At 42.1% G+C, this 26,176-nt stretch overlaps 1 protein-coding gene across 15 annotated transcripts in view; it reads left to right on the forward strand.

Annotated features, from left to right (window-relative positions):
• The window catches only part of LOC105482635 (KIAA0319 ortholog), a 104,938-nt gene that overhangs the window by 65,918 nt on the left and 12,844 nt on the right, over positions 1 to 26,176 (forward strand). For all 15 annotated transcript variants that reach the window (XM_071097518.1, XM_071097530.1, XM_071097528.1 and 12 more), the window contains 12 exons: positions 651 to 748; positions 1,984 to 2,071; positions 3,051 to 3,143; positions 4,696 to 4,828; positions 6,368 to 6,596; positions 10,340 to 10,463; positions 13,042 to 13,174; positions 14,151 to 14,299; positions 16,328 to 16,479; positions 18,422 to 18,560; positions 19,227 to 19,386; positions 23,642 to 23,784. In XM_071097518.1, coding sequence (XP_070953619.1) covers positions 651 to 748; positions 1,984 to 2,071; positions 3,051 to 3,143; positions 4,696 to 4,828; positions 6,368 to 6,596; positions 10,340 to 10,463; positions 13,042 to 13,174; positions 14,151 to 14,299; positions 16,328 to 16,479; positions 18,422 to 18,560; positions 19,227 to 19,386; positions 23,642 to 23,784 — 1,641 coding nt within the window. The remainder of the gene's footprint in view (positions 1 to 650; positions 749 to 1,983; positions 2,072 to 3,050; positions 3,144 to 4,695; positions 4,829 to 6,367; positions 6,597 to 10,339; positions 10,464 to 13,041; positions 13,175 to 14,150; positions 14,300 to 16,327; positions 16,480 to 18,421; positions 18,561 to 19,226; positions 19,387 to 23,641; positions 23,785 to 26,176) is intronic.

The following is a 26,176-nucleotide window of genomic DNA, read 5'->3' on the forward strand; positions in this document are numbered from 1 at the left end:
CATATTGGTCAAAATTTTATACACAGAGATGATAATATTTGGCATTTGCATTTTAATCCTTTGAGATGAGGTATCTTATATTTTAACTACTAATATCTGAAGCTGGGAGACAGTTTCATCTTAACATAGATGTGTTTATACTCTGTTTTTGTGTCCTTAAATAAAGCCCTACAACAGATCAAATGAATTGAAATGTCCTTGCCTTTTGTTAAAAAGAGAAAAGCACAGTGGATTATACTATGTTAAAACTGATGTGGATAGTCAGATGTAGCCTCCTAGAAAAAAACTCATCAAATACTAACAGTTAAATTAGAGAGGTTTTGTTTTTTTAACTTTATACATTTTAAAAATTTCCTGTAAGTTGTATGTTTTTATAACAAAAAAAGAAATGTTACATTAAGAAGATACGTGTTATTCTTTACTTGGCTGATAGTTGAAAGTCAAGTTCATAAGATGATAGCAAGAGCGAGGGGATAAAAACAAATAGACTCAAAATATATATATATAAGTTTAAAAAAAAAAGAAAGCTGAGTTGAGTGTATCTAAGGTAATCTGCACTGGTGGTTTAAAGACTGTCATCTTCCCTCTGCCCAGGTTATCTAGTGACCTCTCAGAATTTATAACTACTCATATTTATTTTTTGCTCTCAGAAACAACCTACAGCTATGAATGGAGTTTAATAAGCCACCCCATAGACTACCAAGGTGAAATAAAACAAGGACACATGCAAACTCTTAATCTCTCTCAAGTAAGTAACTGGAGACTGGTTGTGTCTGACAGCACAGCATAACGGCATAGAACTCAGTTAATACCTTCTTAGCTACTGAACCCAAACGTCTTTCTTTTTTTTGGAGAGAGTCATGCTCTGTTGCCCAGGCTGGAGTGCAGTAGCACAATTATAGCTCACTGCAACCTCTGCCTCCTGGGTTCAAGTGATTCTCCTACCTCAGCCTCACGAGTAGCTGGGATTACAGGTGCGTGTCACCACGCCCAGCTAATTTTTTTGTATTTTTAGTAGAGGTGGGGTTTCACCATGTTGGCCAGGCTGGTTTTGAATTCCTGACCTCAAGTGATCTGCCCTCCTTGGCCTCCCAAAGTGCTGGGATTACAGGCGTGAGCCACCATGCCTAGCTGCAAACATCTTTCTTATGGTAAGATCAAAAGAAGGATATGAACGAGTGAAGTTTCAGCCATGCAAGTAGGCAGGCAGATGGTTAAGAGGCTTTGGATGGCTTTTCTTTATTTGGGCTACTTGGTATATCTCAGTTTGGGGAAAAGAGCCTGGTTGTCCCACAAGCATTGCATTGAGGTTAAAAACCAGATCTAACTCTTGCTCTCCTTGCAGTGTTAAGGACATTTTACTTATCTCTGGTTCTCAATCTAGCACATCTCTAGAGTTACAAATAATTCCATTCCAGGTCACAAATTGCCCTATCACATGTTGCTCTATGATACAAGCACTCACAAGAAACATGCCCTCTTTCTGGCCTAGGAGGATATATAAACCGACTTGGCGACTAGAGGTCTAGTTTCCTACCAGATGATTATGTTGACTTCATCTCCTGGAATCACACAGCTAATGGTACAACACAGACTTGCATCACCCTCATGTCATGGAGCTCTGTTTCTCAAAGTGTGGCATCCAGACCACTGGCAACCAACGAGTACTAGAGCTAGGTGGTAAAAATGCAAGATTCCATACGCATGTTTGAGAACTGCTGCCCTCTGCTGGTCCATCTCACCCAGGCCTCTGTGAAGCCCTCTGTAGCGAAGCTAAAGGCCTGTGTAGGTGATCCTTAGTGTTCCAGAATTCAGGCTTCAAACATGTGGCAGCCACTTGGCAGATCCAAATGAGACTCTCTCCTGAGCCCCTTCTCTATGGTGACTTTAGGAGTGTGGCTTCTGGGACATTTTAGCTTTTTCTAGGTAGCGGACCCATCATGTCTTGCATGTTGAATTGTATAACTTTTCTTTATGTTACAGTTGTCCGTTGGACTTTATGTCTTCAAAGTTGCTGTTTCTAGTGAAAACGCCTTTGGAGAAGGATTTGTCAATGTCACTGTTAAGCCTGGTAAGCCTGTGTAAGAGAATGGCCTCCTGTTGTACACATTTATCTCAATTTTTGGTGCCTGGATGACTATGTCTATATTTATCTACCTATCTATCTAGAGAGAGAAAACCTATTTTGAATTAGGCTCCATTGTAGAGAAAACACGCAAAGATTATTTTTTTTTTCTACCTTTCATATATCACTTAGTACTTGCTTGACAAGGTTATTGCTGGCTGCTCTTGAAAGGTGGCGAATCCAACTTAGCCCTCTCTATCTGACATTTACGCCATCCTCTCTAACTTCTACCTCCACTCTCCATGATTCAGCACCTTTGGAGCAGGGGCATGTTAAATACACTCAACTGAGCAACCAAGAGGTCAGGGGAAAATGTGTGCCCATTGATCAGTATATTCGTGTCAATTAGAAACAGGTGGTTCTTGGGCTGGGTGGGCACAGCCCTGGCTTGTTGCGTAGAACATAGGCTGGCTTTCAGTCCCCACCATCCCCTCACCTGTGCTGAGGGCACAACCTACCAATCAAGGTGAACCTCCCCTGCACCAACTTGAGCCCACCCTGAGGGCCTGATGGCTCTATCTTTTGCATATTCTGCCTGGTTATTATTACAGCTGAAGCATGGTTGGGGGTGAGTTGCCTTCAGTCAGAGATATAAGATCCAGTCAATCCCAGGAGCTGGAACTGTAATCCCTTGCTCCTGCTCTGTAATTACTGCTCACACTCTGTGATGAGCCCCTTGGTTATTATTGTACATCTTCACTGACCCTGGGCTTACATGCAAAAATGTAAATGTACAGACAAGCTCCTGAAATTCAGAGAGACTCCAGACTTTAAAAATTGATTTCTATAGCTGAGGCCTGTCGGATAAACACCTTCTTGACAGGACATTTAATAGTCAAGTTTTTAAAGTAGATGATTTTATGTAGGTAATGACATACGCATACCCAACACGGGCTCAGTCACTGTCCTTTTTTCTCTGTTACAGCCAGAAGAGCCAATCTGCCACCTGTAGCCGTTGTTTCTCCCCAACTGCAAGAGCTCACTTTGCCTTTGACGTCAGCCCTCATTGATGGCAGCCGTGTGTATCCTGTGACAGTTTAGGGATTTCTTTTTTCTCTACATGCTATGAAATGTAATGGGTGCTCTGCGTCAAAGCTGGGAGGACTTATGGGCTGTTACTTTGATAAACAATCACCTCCTTCTTTAGTTTTATGTCTTCTTTAGTTCCTTTAGCTCCTCTATCCTGTGCTTATTTTCCCTTCACCTTTTGTCTGTTTTATTAGAAAGTTCTTTAGAGCCTGGCCGTTTGATAGGAAATTTTAGCAATTATTGAAGAATCTCCTTCTGGTGTGGTATGTATGGAGAGTAGTTGGAAAATCACTTCATATGTGTATATATCTTCATATATATAACTTATTTTAGAAGAATATTTTAAAAGAATTAATTAGATGCCAGAGAGGCGCTCCCGTGACCTGACTTGGGAGGGGAGGTGCTCCCCACCAAATGGGAAAATCGCTTTTAAGAACTCTTAGAAGGGATATCTTCAGTGAGGGAGCATGGTGGTTTTGTAAATTTGTTCAGAGATCATTTCTTCTATTGGAGTATATGTGGAAGGGACCCCTGTGTAACTACAGGTGTCCATGTAAATAAGAATTGGTTGAAAACATCCTGTGTTTGACTAGGTTCAACCTTATCAGTGTACCAGGTAATTGCATTTTATGTACATTTAATCACAAAGCTAATACCAAATCCTTTAGAGAGTGAAGAACGGTTGCCTTGGTTGTTGGGAGAAGAATACTTGTTAGCCATTAAAGCTGCTCTATCTTGGAAGCCTGCAAATTTACAGAGATCACATTGACATGACCATTTGCATCTATTCAAAAATAGTCCACATTTCCATCTTAGCAACATGAAAATAAAGCATATTTTAAATGGAAATATTTACATGAGCAAATAGGTCACATTTTGATTCCTCTAATTCAGTGTGGCTTATTTACAGGCAACTGTTCATGATTATTAATCTGTCACATGAACTTGTTCTTTCCTTAAATGAATTAGATGAAACTAGGCCCTTTCCAGGTCTAAATTTCTGTGAATCTGCATGGCACATTTTGTTTGTTCTCTTTTAAAGTAGAAATGGAAAATTTTCATGTAAGGATGTGACCTTTCTCTGGATTTACCCCTTAATAATTAAGGTAGTAAAAGATGTTTTATAAGTTATAGAAAAGCAACTCAAGTCTCTTTGAACCTGTCAGCTCAGGTGCCTATTTAAAATGATCAGTAGGAGCTCGCGTGCTGTAGCTGAGGTGAGCAGCAGTAGCATTTCCATGTGCTGCGTTTTGTTGATTCCTGTTTTTTTTAAAAGCAAAAGCCTCTGTCACTGTGCTTCTTAAATATTCAACTGAGTGGGAACAGCCTCAGTCAAATCTGGTGGAAATCCAGGAGAAAAATAGTGATATAATTTCAGGAGTAGGAAAGAACCTCCTTCTAATACAATATATATCCATTGAGATCTAGGCAAGTACATAATTTCATATAAAAATGAATTTAAATATGCAGTAATTAAAGTATAAAACTTATGTCTTCCTCTTCTTGTATTTCATTCTTGTCTCTATTTCTTAATCTTTTAGAAAGTACAGATGATACTGAAATAGTGAGTTATCACTGGGAAGAAATTAACGGGCCCTTCATAGAAGAGAAGACTTCAGTTGACTCTCCCGTCTTACGCTTGTCTAACCTTGATCCTGGTAACTATAGTTTCAGGCAAGTGGGTCCCTGCCTTTATTGTGCTGCCTGCTACTTACATTTTTACTGTTTCTTTAAATCAATGCACATAAAACACTGCACTTCTTATTTTGATCAAAAGAGATTTGGCTTTCATGGGGGTTTTGGTTCGATGCCGCTGGAGCTCTGATACCCTCATCAATTAATATGAACTTTATTTATTCATTGGAGTAAAATTTATATATAGTGAAAAGTACTTTGTGAGATTCATTTAATTCATTTGTATTTAATTATGCTTTACCATCTGATTGGAACAGGTTACTGCTCCTAACCCAGGAAGAAATTTCCTAACGGGCCCAGAAAGTGTCCTGACTCAGCCTGGTTGAGAAGGAAGGACTTTAGGTGTTTGGTTTGCTGTCAGAGCCAGAAGTGGAAGTTGGCTCTTGGTTGTGTGGAGTATGAGGGATAGTGCGGAAGGAAGCTCAGAATGCACAGGTGCCCCCTACATGTGCTTTCCCTGCAAGGAAGGCCTGTGTTCTTGCCACAGCTTCATTGTCATATGCCTATTGATATTATTTAGCACTCATCACTGCTCCCACCACCATCTTTAACGTAGAAGGATGAAGTGACCCATTTGTGAATTCACTGTCCTCAGGACCACATTAGGAATCAGTTTAGTGCAGGAAGGTTAATGCACTTCTCTTTTTTGTTTACAGAGGTTGAGCACTGGTTCGCATTTGAAAGTGCTTAATCCTAACACCGCTTTGCAAGGAGTATCCTGAAAACATAATTATAAGTCCTCTAGAAAAGGATTAAAAAATAAAAAGCTTTGTAGCTGAAAATTCAGGAGTGATTTGCTGTCTCTGCATGCTCAACCTGAAGGCAGAACTTAAACCTGATCCATTTTAGTCTCCGTTATTAGAGAGTGGCATCTATGTTGGGTGAGGATGGTTTCTTCACCCAGCATCTCAAAAGCTAATCAGAAATCCATGAAGGTGAACCTCTGACATCAATATGTTATGAACTAACACTAAAATAATCAACAGCAACAAAATCAAACAAAAATATCAAGTCTGTGTTTATCTTTGCTTCATTCTTAAATTTCTGTTTTTAACTGTTCCGAGTTCTTCTGAGAACTGTTTCATGAGCAGACTAAATTGACCTAAGTTTACCTTGAGATTTGGCGTATTATTTTTTTGTCTGTTTCTTTTTTTTTTTTTTTTTTTTTTTTTTTTTGGTTGTTTTTTGAGACGGTCTGTTGCTCTGCTGCCTGAGCTGCAGCGCAGTGGAGCAATATTGGCTCACTGCAGCCTTGACCTCCCCGGGCTCAAGTGATCCTCCCACCTCAGCCTCCCAAGTAGCTAGAACTACAGGTATGCATGCCCACACTGGCTAATTTTTTTTGTTGTTGTTGTTAAATAGAGACAGAGTCTCACTCTATGGCCCAGCTGGTCTCAGAACTCCTGGGCTTAAGCAATCCTCCCACCTCAGCTTCCCACAGTGTTGGGATTACAGGCGTGAGCCACTGCACCCAGCCTGGCATATTCTTCCAACTATGGTTTCTTCTCCTTTTTGTAGGTTGACTGTTACAGACTCGGACGGAGCCACTAACTCTACAACTGCAGCCCTAATAGTCAACAATGCTGTGGACTACCCACCGGTCGCTAACGCTGGACCAAATCACACCATAACTTTGCCTCAAAACTCCATCACTTTGAATGGAAACCAGAGCAGTGACGATCACCAGATTGTCCTCTATGAGTGGTCCCTGGGTCCTGGGAGTGAGGGCAAACATGTGGCCATGCAGGCAAGTTCTCCGTCCTGCCTTCAGACTTTTGTCTGTCTGTCTGTCTGTCTATCTACCTACCTACCTACCTACCTATCTGCTATTGGTTGGGGTAGGCAGTTCAATTTAGATACTTTATTTTGTAAAGTTACCTGATATATTACAACTATTGGAAAAGGACCGAAGCTCACAAATCTTCCAAGTTTACATCCTTTCCCCTCTCCCACTTAGATAGCACAGGATAGCAACCAATTGGCTCTGTGTTGAAAATTAGATCTTGAGATCAGTTTGGGAAAAGTCTCACATCTGTTAGAGAAGTATTTTCGTATTGGGAGAAACCTTAGAAATAATCTAATCTAAACCTCATTATCAGAATTTGTTTTGTTATTCTGTTTCTCCTGTTTATAGAAACTCCATGTTATCTTGTCTACATCCACTGGTCGCTTTTTAGGGTCTTGTTTGTATCTACCTTTTGATTTGTTCAAATCTTTTAAGTATGTTTGTCTAACAACATAATAATCTTGAAACTTCTGTTGTGTGTGAAGTTTCCGTGGAAACTTACAGGTGTTCGCCATCATGCCTGGCTGATTTTTAAAAAATATTTTTAGTAGAGACGTGTTTGCTTATTCTTCTTTTTTGTGATTGGCAAAGCTATTTGTTTTTGTTGCTAACCAGCTTAATGTTTTTGAAGTTATGTTATTTTTTTGAGAGTTTCATGAAAAAAAAGAAAGATAGGACCTTACATTTCCATCTTCCTTTTCTCCTTCAAATTTCGCCTCACCAGTCCAAGATACATTTCTCATTAGTATTTAAGATAAAATCAGATATTCCATGGAAACTTACCTGCTTTACTTTCTGGTGTTCCTGGGGCATGCCTTGCAATTATGAGGAGTTAAAAGTAACTGGGTAGATTTATGGAACTTGAAAGAGCCATGAGTTGTCTGGATATCCTTGGAGAACCCTCTTGGTGGTGTCCATCTCTACCTAGTGGTTGTAGCAAGTCCTATGTTCTGTTATGTTAAGAATTCTGATTCAGAGGTGGGTTGCATACAAAACAGGAGGATGGGATATTTTGTATTTTCACCGTTAAAAGAATCTTCCTAATTTTCTTTTACTTATTAGGAATTATGCATCCAAAGCTAATACTCCAAAATTCATCCATGCATACTGGACATGTATCCAAAGTTTCTGAGGGCTGGGCCACACTGTGAGCCTTGCCTCTACATACCAGCCCAGTTGCCAGACACCCTTTCTCTTCTTTCCCCAAATAATATCCATAGTGGCAACCTTATTGCCTTATGCTTGATTGATTAAGATGTCCAAAGGGGTATTAACTGGGGCAATCACAAAGATGAGGTCTGTGAATCAGACCGTTTTATATTTGTCTGAAAATTGTACCACGCAGCCCGCTGAGGCTGTGTTCTTACTGGGGAAGGAGGTGAAACCTTTGCAATTGCCTGAAACATGCGGCTGCCTTGGGAGCATCGGTGAGACAGTAGTCTGCTGAGTTCCCATTTACCACAACATTTCGTTATGTTGTGTACAGAAGCATTCACGTACCTGATGAATTTAGAGGCAACTCCTGGGAAATTATACTTTCCCTGTTGAACTTTTCAGAGAAAGGCGCTTTGCCTTATTAGTCAAAGTAGGGAAAAGTATTTTTTTTTTCCAAAAGTTCTTAAAAGTATGCATTTCAAATTTCAGAAGTTCGTCTGGTAACCCAATTGATCTTGTATCAACTTTCTTTTCAAATTTTCCATTAAAACCTTAAAAAATGCACACAGATACATTTATCTTTAGACAATCTTGGGATCTATAAAAGTAAATAAATTGTAATAAGACTTAAAAATCCTTTTCATAATGCCATGCACTTCAAACATAAGCAATAATTGAAACTATTACCAACAACAAAAAAGAAAGGGTATTAACCTGGGGTCACCAAGTGTAGCTATTGCATACTCAGTGAAAAAATGACTTTGTAAAAACGTGGGTTGACTTAGAGTTTTACAAAATTATATTATTTATTTATTTTGAAACAGGATCTCACTCTGTCACCCAGGCTGGAGTGCAGTGATGTGACTACAGCCCACCATAGCCTTGATCTCCTGGGCTCCAAAGATCCTCCTATCTCGGCCTCCTGAGTAGCTAGGACCACAGGCACACACCACCACACCTGGCTAATTTTTGTATTTTTTTGTGAAAGTGGGGTTTTACCATGTTTCCCAGGCTGATCTTGAACTCCTGGGCTTAAGCAATCCTTTTGCCTTGGCCTCCCTAAGTGCTAGGATCACAGGCATGAGCCACCACACCCGGCAAAAAATTATTGTTATTATTATTACTTATTTTTTCTTTTTTGAGTTACAGTCTCACTCTGTGGTCCAGGCTGGAGTGCAGTGGCACAATCTTGGCTCACTGCAACCTCCGCCCTCCAAGTTCAAGCGATTCTTCTGCCTCAACCTCCCGAGTTGCTGGGATTACAGGTGCCTGCCACCATGCCCAGCTAATTTTTGTATTTTTAGTAGAGATAGTGTTTCACCATTTGGGCCAGACTGGTCTTGAACTCCTGACTTCATGATCCACCTGCCGCAGCCTCCCAAAGTGCTGGGATTACAGGCATGAGCCACTGCACCCGGCCAAAAAATTATTTTTGATTACAAAAGTAATACATGAATTGCCTCTTGTGGTTAAAAAAAAAAAAAAAAGCTCAAATAAATTCTGCTAAAATAAGTTCAAATAAATTGATCACCACTGCCATCCAAGTGTCCTTACTGGAAATAAGTACTTTTATCAGTTTAATGTGTATACTTCCAGAATCTTTTCCATGTGTCTGTGTAAGTGTGTGTATGTACACGCAGCAATACCTTTCACATTGTATGCATGGTTCCACAAGTTTCTTTTTTGTGTAGATTTCTGTAAACAATATTTTACTGTTTGCTTTTGAATGTGACCCAACTTTCTTTTTTTTTTCTTAATATGTCTTTGACATTTGCCGTTTTAGTATTTATAAACCTGCCTCATGATTTTAAACTTCTTTCTTTTAAACTAGTGTTCCATAGTATATCGTAGTGTGTTTGGCCATCCTCCTGTTGATGGATGTGTAGATTGTTTGCATGTTTTGCTGTGATAAACTGTGCTTCAGTTAACATCCATGGACGAGTCTCCTTGTGCTTTTCTCCAGTGTAGATACTAAGAAGTCGAATTACTGGGTTGTAGTATGTGCTTATTTAATATTTTAATAGCTGTTTTCAGATTGGCTTCCAAAAAGGCTATACTAGTTTACACTCCTTCAATAGTGTATGAGGATGGACAGTAAAGTTTAGGTCACACGTTCTTGGGGACCAACATATTTTTTTCTTTTTTCTGTCACCCAGGCTGCAGTGCAGTGGTGCAATCCTTGCCCACTGCAACCTCCACCTCCCGGGTTCCAAGCGATTCTTGTGCCTCAGCCTCTTAAGTAGCTGGGATTACAGGTGCCCGCCATCGTGCCAGGCTGATTTTTAAAACATATTTTTAGTAGAGACAGGGTTCCACCATGTTGACCAGGCTGGTCTCAAACTCCTGACCTCAAGTGATCCGCCTGCCTTGGCCTTCTAAAGTGCTGGGATTACAGATGTGAACCACCGTGCCTGACCAAACACATTTCTTTTTGAGCAAGGTCTCCGTATTAAGTAAAATTGTTAGTTTTTCATTCTGTCATACTATTTACTTGTGCTTCTTTACTTTCTTTTTGTTTTGTTTTTATTTTTGTCTTTGCTATTACTTAGGGCGTGCAGACACCGTACCTTCATTTATCTGCAATGCAGGAAGGAGATTATACATTTCAGCTGAAGGTGACAGATTCTTCACAGCAGCAGTCCACTGCTGTGGTGACTGTGATCGTCCAGCCTGGTAGGTGGAGGAGAAAGAGATCTGGCCTCAGAGAGTAAAGCAGAAATGATAGCTGGGCTTCTGGGGTTTGGAGATGCCACATTGGTGGTACCGGCTTGTGGGTGCTGAAGCTCCATATAAAACTAATTTCATTTTGCAGTTCTAAATCTTGCCTTGACTGTCTGTAAACTATGGCATAAAGGATGAAATGGGAGCCATCCACAGCACTGCTTGTGGGTTCCGATTCGCCATGTGGACACTTCCACACGTGCTCCACTCTGCCGTAGAGAACTCCAGACGACCTTGAAGGGGCTGGTTCTTATGTGTGACTTGACACTCAGATGTAGCCAGAGATTGGGGAACATGTTCCAGTTCAGTGTCACTGTTCATTAATAGTTTCATGGAAACCCAGGGCTCTGCCTACCTCCTGAGTTAAATAACCTTAAAGGTTATCATATCTTTGTTTGATAATGGCCTTTGCCTTAGAACTTTTCTAAAAGAGGCTTGTTAGTCCCAGAACCTCTCTCCAGTTCCTGGCAATGAGATTATACTCAACCTATAGACAACTTATTTATTTATGCCACTAATACATAAAAAGGGCTATTAGTTAGACTCTGGGATGTGGAATTAAACAAGATAGACTTGATCTCTGCCCTTGTAGGGCTTATGGAGAAGTTCACATAAAACTCTGTGATTGATGCTTTACTAAAATAACTACAGGGTGCTACAGGACCCAAAAGAAAGAGCACTCGCCTGGGTGTGACGCATCTGCAAAGAGCTCGTATGTGAGCTCAGGATTGAAGCACAAGTCACAGTTAGTTGGTGAAGAAGGGGAGGGGTGGGCAGCACAGGGGAAGAGGAAGAGTTCTTAGGTAGAGGGAACAGTATGCATGAGGGCCAAGGAAGAGAGTCTGGTACATTCAAAGATTTAAAAGGAATTACTGTGATTGGAGAGGGAGAACAAGAGGTAGGGATGTGGGAATGGGAGGTGGTGGGGAGGGTGGGCAGGGATTGGAATGACAGTAGATGACCCCAAGAGAGCCCAGGACTCCATCCTAAAGGGCTTTGTAAATGTATGGTCACCCAAGTACTCTATCCTACGGCAAAGGGAAACTCCTGTTATGTAGTGAGTAGGATCATGGGGTCTGTGGCATGGTGCAAACACTGGGCAATGGCTGCTACAGCTTTTGACTATATGACTTTTTTTTTTTTTTTTTGTGAGACTGGGTCTCACTCTGTTGCCCAGGCTGGTCTCAAACTCCTGGGCTCAAGCAATCCTCTCACCCTTGGCCTCCCAAAGTGCTGGGATTACAGGTGTGAGCCACTACACCTGGCCCTTTTTTTGTTAACAGATATTTTATCTATTTATATCAATATTAGCAATACTTTTTTTTTTTTTTTTTTTAAATGTGAGACAGAGTCTCACGCTGTCATCCAGGCTGGAGTGCAGTGGCATGATCTCGACTCACTGCAATCTCTGCCTCCCAGGTTCAAATGATTCTAGTGCCTCAGCCTCCTGAATAGCTGGGATTACAGATGTGTGCCACCATGCCTGACTAATTTTTGGATTTTTAGTAGAAACAGAGTTTCGCCATGTTGGCCAGGCTGGTCTTGAACTCCTGGCCTCAAGTGATCCACCTGCGTTGGCCTCCCAAAGTGCTGGGATTACAGGCATGAGCTACCATGCCTGGCCAATATCAGCAATACTTTATATGTTTTACTTTCTTTCAACATTTAATTTAAAATATTTTGAACATTTACTGTTTACCAGGCACTGTGTTAGCAATGAGGCTACAGAGACAAAAGGAAGTAAGCCCTACCTGATAAAGCAGGTCTCTTCACATGGATGTCCCCTCCCTCCCTCTCTGTCTCTCTTCCTCCCTCCCTTCCGTCCCTTCCTTCTTTCCTTCCTCTCTCTTTCCTTCCTCCCCCCACCCTTCTTCCCTCTCTCCTTCTACCCTTCTTTCCTTTCCTTCTCTTTCACCCTTTGACTGAAGATATATATATATATATATATATATATTTTTTTTTTTTTTTTTTTTTTTGATACGGAGTCTCTCTCTGTCACCCAAGCTGGAGTGCAGTGGCGCGATCTTGGCTCACTGCAAGCTCCACCTCCCGGGTTTACACCATTCTCCTATCTCAACCCCCCGAGTAGCTGGGACTACAGGCACATGCCACCACGCCCGGCTAATTTTTTGTATTTTTAGTAGAGACGGGGTTTCACCGTGTTAGCCAGGCTGGTCTCGATCTCCTGACCTTGTGATCCGCCCGCCTCGGCCTCCCAAAGTGCTGGGATGACAGGCGTGAGCCACCGCGCCCGGCCGACTGAAATTCTTTTAAACCAAAGAAACCAAAGATGTGTCTATTAGAGACAGTGTTTCTTGGCTGCCTGTAACGGCAGTCTTGAACTTGGACTGTTCAACTCCTGGATCAGCTAAGGAGGCTACAGTGCTTCACTCCAGGATTCCAAAGGATGCTTTATACTCTAGTGGCTGCCTGGTCTGAAGATGAGTAATGTACTTAAATCAAGAAATCACAGGATTGCAGACTTAATGCAAGGAGATAGTACATTTTCACACTGTTTCTGTAATTCCAGAAAATAACAGACCTCCAGTGGCTGTGGCTGGCCCTGATAAAGAGCTGATCTTCCCAGTGGAAAGTGCTACCCTGGATGGGAGCAGCAGCAGTGATGACCACGGCATTGTCTTCTACCACTGGGAGCACATCAGGTAGTCTGTCTCGCCACTGAGCTAGGTTCATGCCCATGCTGAATGCTAATATTATCCCTTCTCTGGAGGATCTGTAGTAACCAGTCAGCTTGAGCATTTTGAGGAGTTGGGATTTAAGCACGTTTCTAGAAGTGGCTGGGTGTTATTGATTGAAGAGTACGTCAAGTGTGGATGGACATCATTGACAGTAGAGGGAGGTAGAGCTCAGGGCACGTGAACAGGGCTGTCTTGGTGTGAGGCGAGCTCATGATAGAAGAGGTTCAGGGAAACCTGTGTGTGATCCTGTCTATACTCAACCCATCCTGCAGTGACTGTAGACACCAGAAGTGCAGAGTGTAAGAGGCAATCCATATCATCTAACATTTTCTGAGCTTTACATGCTCTGTCTCATAGAACCCTGTATCAGTTTGTAAGAGATAAATAAGAATATGATTCCTATTTAAAGTTGGAGAAACTGAGGCTTGTAGACACTAATGAGACCACACAGACTAAGGTTGCCCAGATAGTAAGAGAAAGAGCTTGGACCCAAACTGAGGTATTTTTGACAAGCCCCTGATCTTAATGACTATAGTGTGATTTATCTCTTAGGAGAGGGCTTATCTGGCTTATTCCCTCCTCCTCCATGCTCTCCCTAAAGATAGACGAGGATTTCACCTAATTTTATTCAAAGAAGAAATGGGAGTCGTTTCTAAGGCTCGTTTTCCAAGGAGAGATCATTTCACTGGCAGCTTGACTTAAAGAAATCAAGAACAAATATTCTCTTCCCAGTAATCCAGCAGACTCTGCCTGAAATAGGTTTTCACTTATGACTCTCCCACTGAACTAGAGAGTACAGATGAATGGAGTTTTCTTAGAATTCTCTAAATGGTATATATTATAGCTGGAACAAAACATTTATAAAAGCACAAATCGCATGCCTGTCATATTCAGAATCCCATGCCCCCGCCCTTATGTTAACCGCTTGCATGTTTTATAGAGGCCCCAGTGCAGTGGAGATGGAAAATATTGACAAAGCAATAGCCACTGTGACTGGTCTTCAGGTGGGGACCTACCGCTTCCGTTTGACCGTGAAAGACCAGCAGGGACTGAGCAGCACATCCACCCTCACTGTGGCTGTGAAGAAGGGTGAGTGGGTCTGAGGTGGGCAGGGCTGGGCCTGCTCCGCTTTCGAGTCTGCAGGACCCTCAGCCAGGCCGTGACTGCTCAGAGATGTTGGTGTTTGCTGATTTGTTCACAGCAGATGCCAAACCCTGCCTGGTGGAAAAAAAGCCAACTTTCTTCTATTCATGTTAGCTGTTTCCCAGTCGCCCTCTGCAAGGAGACATTTCCTTTTGTTTGTGGAGCGTATCTTCTAATGACTTCACTCTTCTGTGACTGCTAGTAATGAAAGACCCATGTCCAAATGATACCATTATGCTTTTTTTTTTCTTTATTGCTTGAAAATTCAAGAAAAGAGATTCAAACTCCATATCGTTTCTTAATGTGAAATCTGTGGTCTAGACTAGTGCAATACCATTTGAGGTACTTGTCTCCTTGTCTGTCTTCCCATTTGACTGTGAACTGCCTGAGTGCCTTTGCTTCAGACATCTCTGTATCCTCAGTATAGCAGACTGCTAGACTCATGGCAAATCAGAGGTATTGAATGAATTAGTGAAGGGATGATTACCACGTGTTGAAGTGCAGAGGAGTATAAGAGCCTGGCTGGATGGAAAGGTTCACGCATTGCAGAATGGCAAGAGTGTGGGACGCTGGGACAGTGGCTGCAGCCTGAGGCACAGGCTCTGCCGTGGAGGGTTATATGTACCTGGGCTATGCCTAGGGCTTTGGACTTTATTCTCTGGGCAGCTGGGAGAGGCTGAAGCAACTGTAACAGCAAAGTCGTATAGATTGCATTTTTAAAAAGATTTTATTGTTGAGATTTTCAACCATGCATTAAAGTAGAGAGAATAATCTGAACAGGCATCTTGACTTGTTTCTAAGGGGAAATTGGGAGGGATCAGGCTGGGTCCCAGAGCCCCATCTGGACAAGCAGGATTTGCCTCACAGCAGCCTCATCTCCAAATTGAGGCTGTGTCTTATTAAGATCTCCCCACTGTACTGTAGTCTTGTTAAGGCTCCCTGGCCCCTCTTTTCTGAAGCTATTATATCAGAAATGGCTTTTACATTGCCTCATTTTTTTTATTTTTAAAATAGACACAGGGTCCCACTCTGTTGCTCAGACTGGAGTGCAGTGCTGCGATCAAAGCTCATTGCAGCCTCAAACTCCTGACCTCAAGTGATTCTCTCACCTCAGCTTCCTGAGTAGCTGGAACTACCAGGTGTGTGTCACCATGCCCAGCTGATTTTTAATGTTTTTGTGTGTGGAGACAAGTCTTGCTACCTAGGCTGGTCTTGAACTTCTGGCTTCAAGCACACATCCTGCCTTAGCCTCTCCAAGTGTTGGGATTACAGTTATGAGCCACCATGCCTGGCCATTGCCTCATTTATATTTAACATCTAGTCAGAGAAGTGAGGGCCTAATTATCATTGTTATTATTTTAATTTTTCATAGAGATGGAGACTTGTTATGTTGCCCAGGCTGGTCTCAAACTCCTGGTCTCAAGTGATTCTCCTGCTCTGGCCTCCTAAAGTGCTGGGATTACAGGTGTGAGCCACTGCACCCAGCCTACTTTTTACTCAAGTCTTTTTTTTTTTTTTTTTTTTTTTTTTTTAAATCTTAGGGAGTCAAGATTTGGCAGTAGTACTTGAAGTGGAAATATTTCTGGCCAGATAGTGTGGACCAGTAAAAAATGACCCAGAATATATTTTAAACCAAAATATTGCCACTTTCAGCACCCTAAATGTTGGTAAAATCATTGTTCCTTTTTTCAAGGACAGAAAAATTATAACAATATTAGAAAAATTCCCAATGTATAGCTTGCCACCTACTTTACCTTTTTCATCCCAAATTATAGCTAGCTAAGTACAAATGGAGTTTTAAGGAAGTCTGTATCTTGTATGCATTTGGGGAAAAAAAATGCCTTTTTGAATATTTTAATTCTACATACTGTATCTGCAAGGTGGAAGAGTTGTGGATGTTTTATGACACACTTTTTCTATCACCAATGTTTTAAATCAATCTTTTTGCTTTCATTTTTGCTATATTTGACTTAGAAAATAATAGTCCTCCCAGAGCCCGGGCTGGTGGCAGACATGTTCTTGTGCTTCCCAATAATTCCATTACTTTGGATGGTTCAAGGTCTACTGATGACCAAGGAATTGTGTCCTATCTGTGGATCCGGGATGGCCAGAGTCCAGCAGCTGGAGTGAGTACTGAGAGAGAATTGCTCCTAGACCACTCATCATTACATCTGCATTAGTCAGCTTGGGCTGCAAACAGTATACCACAGTATATTCTAAGGATATAAGTATAAAGAGGCTTAAACAACAGAACTTCATTTTGTCTCTGTTAAGGAGGCTGGGAAGACAGGCTCAAGTTGCTGGCTAATTCAGTTCCCAGTGAGGTCTTTCTTCCTGGTTTGCAGACAGCTGCCCTCTTACCATGTCCTCCCGTAGCAGGGGAAGAGAGAGCACTCTGTGTCTCTTCTTATAAGGACACTAATCCTATTGGATCAGGGGCCTACCCTTATGACCTCAATTAACCTTAACTACTTCCTTATAGGTCCTATTTCTAGATATTGTCGTATGGGGTTAGGGCTTCAACACAGGAATTTGGGAAGGAAACAGTTCAGTCCACGGCAGTGTCTCTATAATGACCTCATCTCTCTTTCCGTGTTCCCTGTAAGGTGCTTATGCTTCTACATTTGAATGTTCTGAAGGCTGGAGGCAGTAGGCTGCTTTGAGATTTAACCAAAAGCTGAAATCCTTTCCGACTTTTTCCTGAACAGACTTTGGATGGGCAGGAAACCATAGTTTGGAAGGACTTTGAGGTCAAGTCTTCCAGCAAGAATCATCCTGCTTCCAGGATGCTTTTCCATCCTTCCTGTTTTGCTCCAAGTGGATTCTTTTCTGTTCCTCATATTCTGCCAGATGAGTCAATAAGTCAGGTATTGCTGTTTGTGTTTTATAGATGCAGAAGGCGAAATGCAGAGATGAGAAGTGACTTGGCCAAGGTTAACTAATCCACTTCTTTTTCTTTCTTTCTTTTGTTTCTTTTTCCTTTTTTTTTTTTTTTTTTTTTTTTTGAGACTGGGTCTCACTCTATCGGCCAGATGTCGCACGATCTCAGCTCACTGCAACCTCTACTACCCAAGCTCAGGCGATTCTCCTGCCTCAGCCTCCCGAGTAGCTGGGACTACAGGCACATACCACTACATCCAGCTAATTTTTGTATTTTTAGTAGAGATGGTCTTGATCTCTTGACCTCATGATCCGCCCGCCTCGGCTTCCCAAAGTACTGGAATTACAGGCGTGAGCCACCGCGCCCAGCCTTAACTAATCCATTTCTAATCAAACTAGACACACCTAGGTTTTTAGCTCCTGGCAGGCATTTTACCCCCGTTAGATCACTCTGCCTCTTAGGACATAAACGTATGTACATCTTCATTCCTGCCATTTCTAAGGACTGGAGAGATGCAGATTTACTCTTGGAGATGTACTAAGGAGTGGTCACAGGGAAGGAACTGAAAATGCTTTATACTTTCTAAGCACTTCTAGAATTAACACTATTCAACTAGATGGGGGATTCGCCTCTAAATGTAATAACAGTGAGTCTCTGTTCAGAGCACGTATTTGTTATCACCCCTTCTATTAGCCGGAGTCTGGGAGGTTCTTCTCTAATTCTTTGGAGCTTAGAAGCACACAGAACAGAGGATGCTACACAGGGTCTTGGGTTATTTGAGGTGAACATGATACATTATGAGGGAATTCAAGATGAGGGTTTTGTAAAGCTATGTTTGAAAATAAGACCCAGAAAATCTGTGCTTTGTTCTCAGGGTCCTTGCCCTAATTCAAATGGTCTTTCCCTTTGTTGGATACAATTAATTATTTGGTAATTCCTGGAAAGTGCTTGGTAAACTCAGCCCAGGAAATACTGTCTGAGGATGTGCCCCCTGGCGCTTTTTGGGGAAGAGATGCTGAGGATTTCTCCTGTCTTTAGCTGTCCCACCAGCCTCATTCCCCTGCAGCTTCCCTCTTAAAGTCACGCCTGTGTTAAAAAGATGGGACCCTAAGGTTTAGGATCAACAGAAGCCCAGAAATTGGGACCTGAGGATTGACAGCTGCCCTGTGATCCGTGTTCTTTCGTAGGATGTCATCGATGGCTCTGACCACAGTGCGGCCCTGCAGCTTACGAATCTGGTGGAGGGGATGTACACTTTCCACTTGCGAGTCACCGACAGTCAGGGGGCCTCGGACACGGACACTGCCACTGTGGAAGTGCAGCCAGGTGAGTTCCTGGGCTCTGGAGCTGGCCATGCATGCTCTGGCTGGTCAGCCTTTGGGGTCTTTATGCTGACAGATGTGACTAGCGTGGGAGGCCTCCTGTGGCTGGCTCCAGCTCTTGGCTGGACCCACTTTGAGTATGTCTCTTAAGATAGATCCAGCCTCGTCACTCTTTAAAAGAGAATGTTATCTGGCAACTAGATTTTCTTTTCACTTTTGTTTTCCTGCCAGAAGACAAAGACCTAATGTGAAGCAGACACAAGGGCCTCAATACCAGGGCACAGAGGGAGGCAGCTCCAGTGAAACGGCTGTAATGAGCCCAACGTAAGCTGAACTGGGCAGTGCCTGTGACACTTGGAAGCAAAATTCTCTTTCTAGTCCTGGGGAAGTGTGGAAGGGGCTGAAATTTTCAGTTAGCCCAGAGGCTAATTAGGTACACTCAATTATCATCTGGAAAAAAAAAAACTATAAATAGCAAACTGGGATAAAACAAGGGAAAGCACTCCCAGATAGTGGCCTCCTGGTGTTTGGAAGAATTTACCTGAGTCCTACAACTCAAATGTAGAAATGGCATAGGAGTAATTTTGAGCTCTTGTAGAAACCTCGCTCCTTACACTCTCAAGCCTGTGCAAATCTCCAAGTGCAAATCCTGTATCTTTTCTTTCCCCAGACCCTAGGAGGAGTGGCCTGGTGGAGCTGACCCTGCAGGTTGGTGTTGGGCAGCTGACAGAGCAGCGGAAGGACACCCTGGTGAGGCAGCTGGCTGTGTTGCTGAACGTGCTGGACTCGGACATTAAGGTCCAGAAGATTCGGGCCCATTCGGATCTCAGGTAGGAGCTGCATACCCAAGGCGGGGCCTTGGCCCTACAAAATTCCAGTTCTTACCTCATCCCAGTCCAGTAGAAAACTGTTCATTCCTCTGCTTCTGTAGTTTTGCACACACTTTTATCCCATTCATATACTTTTTTTTCTCAAAGGGCAGTAGTATGGCCAGTATCGTGCTAGGTCCTTCCTAAAATTCTCAGTAAATGTTTGCTGACTGGGAATGTTCTGAGTGAAGGAGGAGCTGGGGAACAGCAAGGGAGATGGTTGTTAGCTCTGGTGTCTTCAGAGCTGGGCAAGGGGTCTGGGGCATGTGAAGAGGATGTCTCACAGCTGGGCTGCATCCCTGCCCCACGCTCATGGGGACTGAGGCTTCTCTCAATGTGAAAGGATCACTGATTACCATTTGCCATCTCCTGGGACTATATGAGGCTGAAACTCTGGCCTTTAATTTTTATGAAATTTTTGTATTTAATTGAATTTTATTAATTTAATTTATTTATTATTTAATTTAATTTTTATTTTTTGAGATAGGTTCTCATTCTGTTGCCCAGGCTGGAGAGCAGTGGCACAATCTCAGCTTACTGTAACCTCCGCCTTTCAGATTCAAGTGATTCTCCTGCCTCAGCCACCTGAGTAGCTGGGACTACAGGTGACCAGCACGACACCTGGCTAATTTCTGTATTTTTAGTAGAGGCAGGGTTTCAGCATGTTGGCCAGGCTGGTCTCAAACTCCTGGCCTCAAGTGATTTGCCCGTCTAGGCCTCCCTAAGTGCTGGGATTACAGATGTAAGCCTGAGTTTTATTTTTAAGTCTTATCTAACCCAGGGTGTGGTAGGAGGAGGGACAGAAAGAATGTGGGAATGAAAACCCACTATTCACAGTAACTCCATTTGCCTAGCTATTGTCAGCTCCTCCACTTTGGTTAGTTTCCAGAGAACTGAAGAATAGAAAAATACCAAATTAAAACATGTTCTAATTATTTTCTAAGGAACTCTTTCTAAAATGGATCATATTATTTCCCTTGGAAAATATCAAATACTGAATCAAAGACATGTCTGAAAATCAACAAAACCAAAAGTTGTTTCTTGGACAGATCAGCGAAATTGATAAATCTTTAGCTAGATTGACTAAGAAAAAATAGAGAAGACTCATATTACTAAAATTAGGAATGAAATAAGGCACATTACTATGGACTTTATAGAAATAAAAACGGCTGGGTGCAGTGGCTCACGCCTGTAATCCCAACACTTTGGGAAGCCAAGGCAGGCAGATCACTTGAACCCAGGAGTTCGAGACCAATCTGGGCAATGGTGAAACCCTATCTCCGCAAAAAACTAGCTAGGTGGCCAGGCGCGGTGGCTCACGCCTGTAATCCCAGCACTGCAGCACTTTGGGAGGCCGAGGTGGGCAGATTACTTGAGGTCAGGAGTTCAAGACCAGCCTGGCCAATATGGCGAAATGCTGTCTCTACTGAAAATACAAAAATTAGCCAGGCATGGTGGCAGGTGCCTGTAATTCCAGCTACTCAGGAGGCTGAGGCAGGAGAATTGCTTGAACCTGGGAGGCATAGGTTGCAGTGAGCTGAGATCACTCCATTGCACTCCAGCCTGGGTGACAATTGCACTCCAGCCTGGGTGACAGAGCAAGACTCCATCTCAAAAAAAAAAAAAAAAAAAAAAAAAAAAAAAAAAAAAGCCAGGTGTGGTGGCACATGCCTGTGATCCCCAGCTACCCAGAAGACTGAGGTGAGAGGATCACCTGGGAGGTTGAGGCTGCTGTGAGCCATGTTCACACCATTGCATTCCAATGTGGGCAACAGAATGAGACCATCTCCAAAAAAGGTGGGTGAGAAAGGATTATAAGAGAATACTATGGATCATTGTATGTCAACAAATTAGATAATGTAGATGAAATGGACAAATTCCTAGACAGACATAAATTATAAAAACTCAATTGAGAAAAACTTAAAAATCTAAATAGACCTATAACAAAGAGATTGAATTAGTAATGTTAAAACTTTCCACAAAACTCAAGACCAGATGGCTTCACTGGTTAATTCTGCAAAATATTTAAAAAATTAACAGTCCTTCACAAACTTCCAAAAAATAGAAGAGGAGTGAACATTTCCCAACTCATTCAGTGGGACCAGTTTTACCTTGACACTAAAATCAGACAAAGACATCACAAGAAATGAGAACTACAGACCAATATCTCTTGTGAATATAGAAGCAAAACTCTACAACAAAATACTATCAAACTGAATCCAGCAACTTATTACAAGGTTTATAGACCATAACCAAGTGGGATTTATCATATCCCAGGAATGCAAGTGTGGTTCAACATATAAAAATCAGTAAATGTATAATAAACCACATTAATAGGATAAAGGACAGAACTGCAGAATCATCTCAATAGGCACAGAAAAAGCATTTGACAAAATCCAACACCCTTTCATGATAAAATATTTGCTGTGGGTTGAATTATATCCACCCCCCACTCCCCACCAAAATATAGTCAAGCCCTAAGCTCTGGTACCTATGAATGTGACCTTACTTAGAAATAGGGTCATTACAGATATAATTAGTTAAGAAGTTATACTGGAGTAGGGTGGGCTCTTAAACCAGTATGACTGGTGTTCTTCTAAGAAAAGAACAAGAGACACAGAGAGAGGCACACAGGAAGAACACCATGTAACGACTGAGGCAGGCACTGGAGTGATTCCTCCACAAGCCAAGGAATACCAAGGATTTCCGGCAGCACCAGAGCTAACAGAACACTTTGATTTTGGACTTCTAGCCTCCAGAACTGTGAGAAGAGGTTTCTGTTGTTTTAAGCCGTTTCATGGGATGTGTTTTACAGCAACTCTAGGAGATGAATACAGATTGGAGTAGCTATTTCTCCAAAGAAGATATACAGATGGACAATAAGCACATGATAAGGTGCTCACCATTAGCCACCAGGGAAATGCCAACCAAAACCACATTGAGATATCACTTCACACCCGCTAGGATGGCTAGAATCCAAGACAGACCATAGCAAGTGTTGATGAGCCTGTGGAGAAACTGGAATGCTTATACATTGCTGATGGGGATGTAAAATGGTACAGCCACGGTGGGATACAGTTTGGCAGTTCGTCAATATGCTAAGCATACAGCTACCATATAACCCACTAATTCCACTCCTAGGTATATACTCAATAAAAATGAAAAACTTGTGTCTACATAGAAACTTGTATATGAATATTCATAGCATGAATTCATAATAACCAAAATGTGGAAGCAACTCAAATGTCCACCAACTGATGGGTGGATACAAAATATGATATATTCATACAACAGAATATCATTTGGCAATAAAAAGGAATGAAGTATTGATGTGTGCTACAACGTGGATGGACTTTGAAAACATGATGCTAAGTGAAAGAAACCAGACACAGAAGGTCACATATTGTATGATTCCATCTACCTGAAGTGTTGAGAAGACGCAAATCCATAGAGACCAAAAGCAGATTAGTGGTTGCCAGGGACTGTGGGGAGGAGGTGCTAATGAGTGTGGATTGTCCTTCTGGGGTGATGAAGATGTTTTGAAATTAGATAGTGGTGATGGTTGTGCAACTTTGTGAATATACTAACAGCCATTCAGTTTACACTTTAGAAGGATGAATTTTATGATATGTAAATTATATCTCAATCAAAAAAGGCAGAAAGAAAGACATGTCTGCAAGTTATTTTGTGTATATTTGTCTTTTTGCACACACATATATATATATTGCTCCCTTTTTTTAAACTTACTATTATGGACTTATTGCAAAGAATATATTAAAGGACACAAATGAACAGCCAGATAAAAAGGTACATAGGGCAAAATCTAGAAGGGTCCTGCATACAGGAGCTTCCATCCCCATGGAGTTTGGGATGTAACACTTCATACATCCCAGCACATAGATGCATCCTTGTTCACTAACCTGATAGCTCTCCAGACCCACTTGGTTAGGATTTTCAAAAACTGATACATAATTTACACGTTGCTTCTTTTATCTAAAGATCTGTCTCTCTTTGATCAGCTGTACATTGAGACTGAAGAGGCTTTGTGAATAGAAACAGATCAATTCTTTGGCTTACAGATATGCCCCGTCCTTGGCAAGCCACAGAACTGTGGCCGTCTACCTCCCCAGTTGCACAGGTCAGATGCTGTGGTGGGCGTGTCATGTCAGTCACCGTCTGACCACGTGGCTGTCCTCTCTCATTGTCTCCTCTGCAGCACCGTGATTGTGTTTTATGTACAGAGCGGGCCGCCTTTCAAGGTTCTCAAAGCTGCTGAAGTGGCCCGAAATCTGCACACGCGACTCTCAAAGGAGAAGGCTGACTTCTTGCTTTTCAAGGTCTTGAGGGTTGATACAGCAGGTAGGTCCCCTATGGAATATTCTAAAACAATCAGACTTGCCAATCATGGATAAGTGTGACAAACACAGAAGAGGAGTGACATGTGAACATTTTCACTTTAGCATCCAGGTACTTGTTTTGCATTTATTTCTCCAATAGGGTTTCCTGCAACATACATTTGCCAACTACTCTTGGTCTTGGAAGAAAAATGGAGAGCAATAATAATTATGGGTCAAGGTTATGCTCACAAGATAATGGCCATTGGCAGAAAGAACAATGTTAAAGACAAATAAGTGTTACTGGCTGCAAAAGCTATGTTTATATAGTTTATTTCACTTGGACATCATGGAAAGACATCATGCCTTAGGTTGTGATGATAATGTCATCATCAGCTCCTTGAAAATATAAGACAGCTCACAAATGCCTTCTCCAGGTGTACCTCTTTTCTTAACTCCTTGCTCGCCTCCCCTTCCAGGGCACCTAAATGATTCATAGTCCCATTGCTTCTGTCTTCATTTCATGAGTAACATGAATCTCTTGTTATGTTGAAGTAGTTATTTCAGTAGACTCCAGGGAAATAAGAGTTACAAGGGACATGATAATGTCTGGGCAGTCAAATTTAATTTGTTTCAGAGATATATATATATATATATATATATATCTGCCTACAATTGACTTTCTCAATTATAATATGGAGTAACTTAATTTTTAATAACTCCTTTTTTCTTTTTTCTTTTTTTGGTATTTTTAGTAGAGATGGGGTCTCACCATGTTGGCCAGGCTGGTCTCAAACTCCTGGCCTCAAGTGATCCTCCCACCTCAGCTTCCCGAAGTGCTGGAATTACAGGCATGAGCCACCATGCCCAGCCAATAACTCCTTTTGTTTCTAGCTACAAAAATAATATTTATTTATTGTACAAAATTTAGAATATCCAGAGAGGCACAAATAATAAAACAATTCTCTAAATTCTAGGTCCAAAAATCTCACCATCCAAAGATAATTTTTGTTAATACTCTGATAGATGTTTTTCCAGTTCCCCTATCTCTGCAATCAGGATGACATGATATATATTTTTAATCTGATTTTCCACTTCAAATCGTATTATGAGCCAGGAACAGTATCACATTCCTGTAATCCCAGCTACTCCAGATGCTGAGGAGGGAGGATGTCTTGAGGCTAAGAGTTTGAGGCCAGCCTTGGCAACACAGCAACAAGACCTTGTCTCTTAAAAAAAAAATTATATTATGATTATGTTCCCCAATCCTTTAACATTTCTCTTCAATAAAATTTTTATGGCCACATAGTATTCTACCCTGGATATGCACCATAATTATGTAACCAGTTTCTTATTCATGGATTTTAGGGTTGGTTTTAAAAATAATGCTACAATGTAGATAAATCTTTGGGCATGTCCTCAATGATTGCCACTGCACTCCAGATACTTAGAATTATTTTCTTAGGCCAGACAGTGTTATGTTTTTGCTACTTTTTTGAGTCTCGTTCTGTTGCCCAGGCTGTAGTGCAGTGGTGTGATCTTGGTTCACTGCAACCTCTGCCTCCTGGGTTCAAGTGATTCTCATGCCTCAGCCTCCCAAGTAGCTGGCATTACGGGTGCACACCATCACACCCAGCTAATTTATGCTAATCTGTTGTATTTTTAGTAGAGATGGGGTTTCGCTATGTTGGCCAGGCTGGTCTCAAACTCCTGGCCTCAAGTGATCCACTCGCCTTGGCTTCCCAAAGTGCTGGGATTGCAGGCGTGAGCACCACACCCAGCCAGTAATCTTTTTCTTTTTCTTTTTTTCGAGACGGAGTCTCGCTCTGTCACCCAGGCTGGAGTGCGGTGGCGCGATCTCAGCTCACTGCAAGCTCCGCCTCCCCAGTTCATGCCATTCTCCTGCCTCAGCCTCCCAAGTAGCTGAAACTACAGGTGCCCGCCACCACACCCAGCTCATTTTTTGTATTTTTTAATAGAGACGGGGTTTCACCGTGTTAGTCAGGATGGTCTCGATCTCCTGACCTCGTGATCCGCCCGTCTCAGCCTCCCAAAGTGCTGGGATTACAGGCTTGAGCCACCGCGCCCGACGCTTTTTTTTTTTTTTTTTTTGCGACGAAGTCTTGCTCTGCCACCAGGCAGAGTGCAGTGGTGCGATCTCGGCTCACTGCAACCTCTGACTCCCTGGTTCTCCTGCCTTAGCCTCCTGAGTAGCTGGGACTACAGGTACGTGCCACCATACCCAGCTAATTTTTGTATTTTTAGTAGAGATGGGGTTTCACCATGTTGGCCAGGATGGTCTCAATCTCCTGACCTTGTGACCTGCCCACCTTGGCCTCCCAAAATTTTTAAGGCTTTTGCTGCATGGTGTGGACTGGCTTTTTCTGCCATTTGCTCTCTGATGAGATTGCCAATGA

The sequence above is a fragment of the Macaca nemestrina genome, chromosome 5, assembly GCF_043159975.1.
Source record: "Macaca nemestrina isolate mMacNem1 chromosome 5, mMacNem.hap1, whole genome shotgun sequence".
Classification (NCBI taxonomy): domain Eukaryota; kingdom Metazoa; phylum Chordata; class Mammalia; order Primates; family Cercopithecidae; genus Macaca; species Macaca nemestrina.